The sequence below is a fragment of the Austrofundulus limnaeus genome, unplaced genomic scaffold (assembly GCF_001266775.1).
Source record: "Austrofundulus limnaeus strain Quisiro unplaced genomic scaffold, Austrofundulus_limnaeus-1.0 Scaffold923, whole genome shotgun sequence".
Taxonomy (NCBI): Eukaryota; Metazoa; Chordata; class Actinopteri; order Cyprinodontiformes; family Rivulidae; genus Austrofundulus; species Austrofundulus limnaeus.
The window spans coordinates 87,746-90,359 of record NW_013953325.1 but is presented as its reverse complement, the minus strand read 5'-3'; the positions used below and the strand labels follow the sequence as shown (position 1 = coordinate 90,359).

Genomic DNA, 2,614 nt, shown 5'->3' with positions numbered 1-2,614 from the left:
GGTCTGTCTGTCTGTGTGTCTGTCTGTGTGTCTGTCTATGTGTCTGTCTGTGTGTCTGTGTGTCTGTGTGTCTGTCTGTCTGTGTGTCTGTGGGTCTGTCTGTCTGTGTGTCTGTCTGTGTGTCTGTCTATGTGTCTGTCTGTGTGTCTGTGTGTCTGTGTGTCTGTCTGTCTGTGTGTCTGTCTGTCTGTCTGTCTGTCTGTCTGTCTGTGTGTCTGTCTGTGTGTCTGTCTGTGTGTCTGTCTGTGTGTCTGTGTGTCTGTGTGTCTGTGTGTCTGTGTGTCTGTCTGTCTGTCTGTCTGTCTGTCTGTCTGTCTGTCTGTCTGTCTGTCTGTGTGTCTGTGTGTGTGTCTGTCTGTCTGTCTGTCTGTGTGTCTGTCTGTCTGTCTGTCTGTCTGTGTGTCTGTGTGTGTGTCTGTCTGTCTGTCTGTGTGTCTGTCTGTCTGTCTGTCTGTGTGTCTGTGTGTCTGTGTGTCTGTGTGTCTGTCTGTCTGTCTGTGTGTCTGTGTGTCTGTGTGTCTGTCTGTCTGTCTGTCTGTGTGTCTGTCTGTCTGTGTGTCTGTCTGTCTGTGGGTCTGTCTGTCTGTCTGTCTGTGTGTCTGTCTGTCTGTGTGTCTGTCTGTCTGTCTGTGTGTCTGTCTGTCTGTCTGTCAGTGTGTGTGTGTGTCTGTCTGTCTGTGTGTCTGTCTGTCTGTGTGTCTGTCTGTCTGTGTGTCTGTCTGTCTGTCTGCACACATACATTATTAAAGACATGGCAGCCACACAGAGCAGTTCCCCTTCCTGTCTGACCTTGAAGCCTGGTTTTCTGCCTCTCTTCTTGGGGATTTTGAGCGGAGGGAGGGATTCCGAGTAGTGATTTGGAAAATCCATCTTTGCGACGCTGCGGAGGGGGGGCCTCCCTCTCTTCCTGCCCGGGATCTTCCCCGTTGGACTGGGGAGGAAGGATGGAGCCACTGCAGCCGCCTGCATGTCACCGGTGTTGCTGTCTGACTTGTGTGGTGCTGCAGCAGGTCCACTCATCTGGAGCTGGAGACAAAGGAAACGACATGTTTACACCTTCACATCACTCCTGGATGAAATCTCCTCACCTTTTCAGGAGGTGCACGTCAGAGAGTTAATGTGGACCAGAGAAAAAAGGACGGAGAAGGGTTGTTTCAGTGTTTAAACCATCTGTTAGAGGAGCACAACACAAAGAGCAGCCATGCAGGATGTGTGAGGGAAACAGCACCTCCATCCTGCACTGATAACAGAAACAAAGTGAGCTCTGTTACCTGCTGTCTACTCCTGTGGAGCCCAGGAGCTCAGACCTTTTGTCTTACATCCCAGAGGCCTACAGGCTAACAGAAACCCTCGCCCTGCAGGAAAAGCCATCTTGTTTCTGCTGCATGCAGCTTTTTCCTTGTGTTGAACACACTGCTGCTGCTGCTGCTCGGCACACAGGCTGCAGACTTCTCATTAGACTAATGCATTCAGCAGAGGCAGAGAGGGGGTGGGGGTGGCTTCACCACCCAGCTATGAATTACCATTGACAGCGTCCACCCTGATCCTACACAGACAATAATGAAAGAACATCTTCCATGCAGCAGCAGCAGCAGCACAGCAGAGGCTGCAGTTTGTCTCTGATATCATGTGATCAGCGAAAAGGAACAAAAAGTCATCAATCGGCTGCACTTACCATCCAAACAGATGTGGAGGATCCCTGAGCTGCGAGCCTCCTCCCTGCAGCTCACCACGGATATGAAAGCCGGGCAGATTCCTCTGTAATTCTGTGTGTGTGTAACAGACACTGACAGACAGCCAGCGAGTGATAGTATGTGTGTGTCTCTGTGTGTGTGTGTGCATTAAAGAGACAGGGAGGGAGAGGGGCTCCTCTGTTGGCATGGAAACAAGCCTGTAAGCCCTGACAGTTGTGTGCCATGTTTTGTCTGCAGCTCAGAGCTGCTGTGGAGCTGCAATAATTAGATTTTACTTATATCAGGTTTCATTTGTGGGATGACCTTCTTTCAGCTTATTGTTTTTTTATATATATTATTATTATTATTATTATTATTATTATTATTATTATTATTATTATTATTATTTTGGAAGCGGCAAGATAGCGGAGGGAGTAGTCGTGTAGTAATCGCTCTCCTGGAGCCAAACCTGAAAAAAAAAAACTGAAAAAGTTTATGAACTCATTAGTTTACTTCTCTCCAAAGGTTTGGTTTTATAAAAGGTCATTTTATTAATATTTATTTTAAATAAAAAGTACCAAAAATGTCACATTAAAAAGAACACTGTTGACCAAAGTGCACTGATTTAATAAAAATAAACATATAAAGCATTAAAAAAAGGAAATATGCATTTCTTTGAGTGAGTTGCAAATGTTTTATTCAATGTTGTGACACGGCGAGGAAGATAAAGGAAACGATGGATTTAGTTATTTGTTGCCTAAACACTCCAGACAGTTTGTGGGGGAGCAGGTGGGGTTTACAGAGTCCACAGTCTCTAAAACAGCTACAAAATTACAACATGGCTGTGCTCACAAACTGAGATGTTATTGTGGTTTAAATTTGATCAATGAGAGAAGATGGAGACACTGACAGCTATGAAAACAACAGTCTTTTCTCAACAT

The 2,614-nt window shown here is 46.0% G+C and overlaps 1 protein-coding gene across 4 annotated transcripts in view; it reads right to left on the bottom strand.

Moving 5' to 3' along the window:
- LOC106533324 (Scm polycomb group protein like 4) overlaps positions 1 to 2,003 on the bottom strand; it is a 14,154-nt gene extending 12,151 nt beyond the window's left edge. The window contains exons 1-2 of one of the 4 annotated variants that reach the window (XM_014029592.1): positions 1,676 to 2,003; positions 790 to 1,026 (exon numbers count right to left, since the gene is read on the bottom strand). In XM_014029592.1, the coding sequence (XP_013885046.1) occupies positions 790 to 1,026; positions 1,676 to 1,678 (240 nt within the window). In that variant the 5' untranslated portion in view covers positions 1,679 to 2,003. Of the gene's footprint in view, positions 1 to 789; positions 1,027 to 1,271; positions 1,451 to 1,675 lie in introns of those variants that run through there. The other 3 variants (XM_014029590.1, XM_014029589.1, XM_014029591.1) reach the window with 3 other exon arrangements.
- Positions 2,004 to 2,614: the final 611 nt, after the last annotated feature.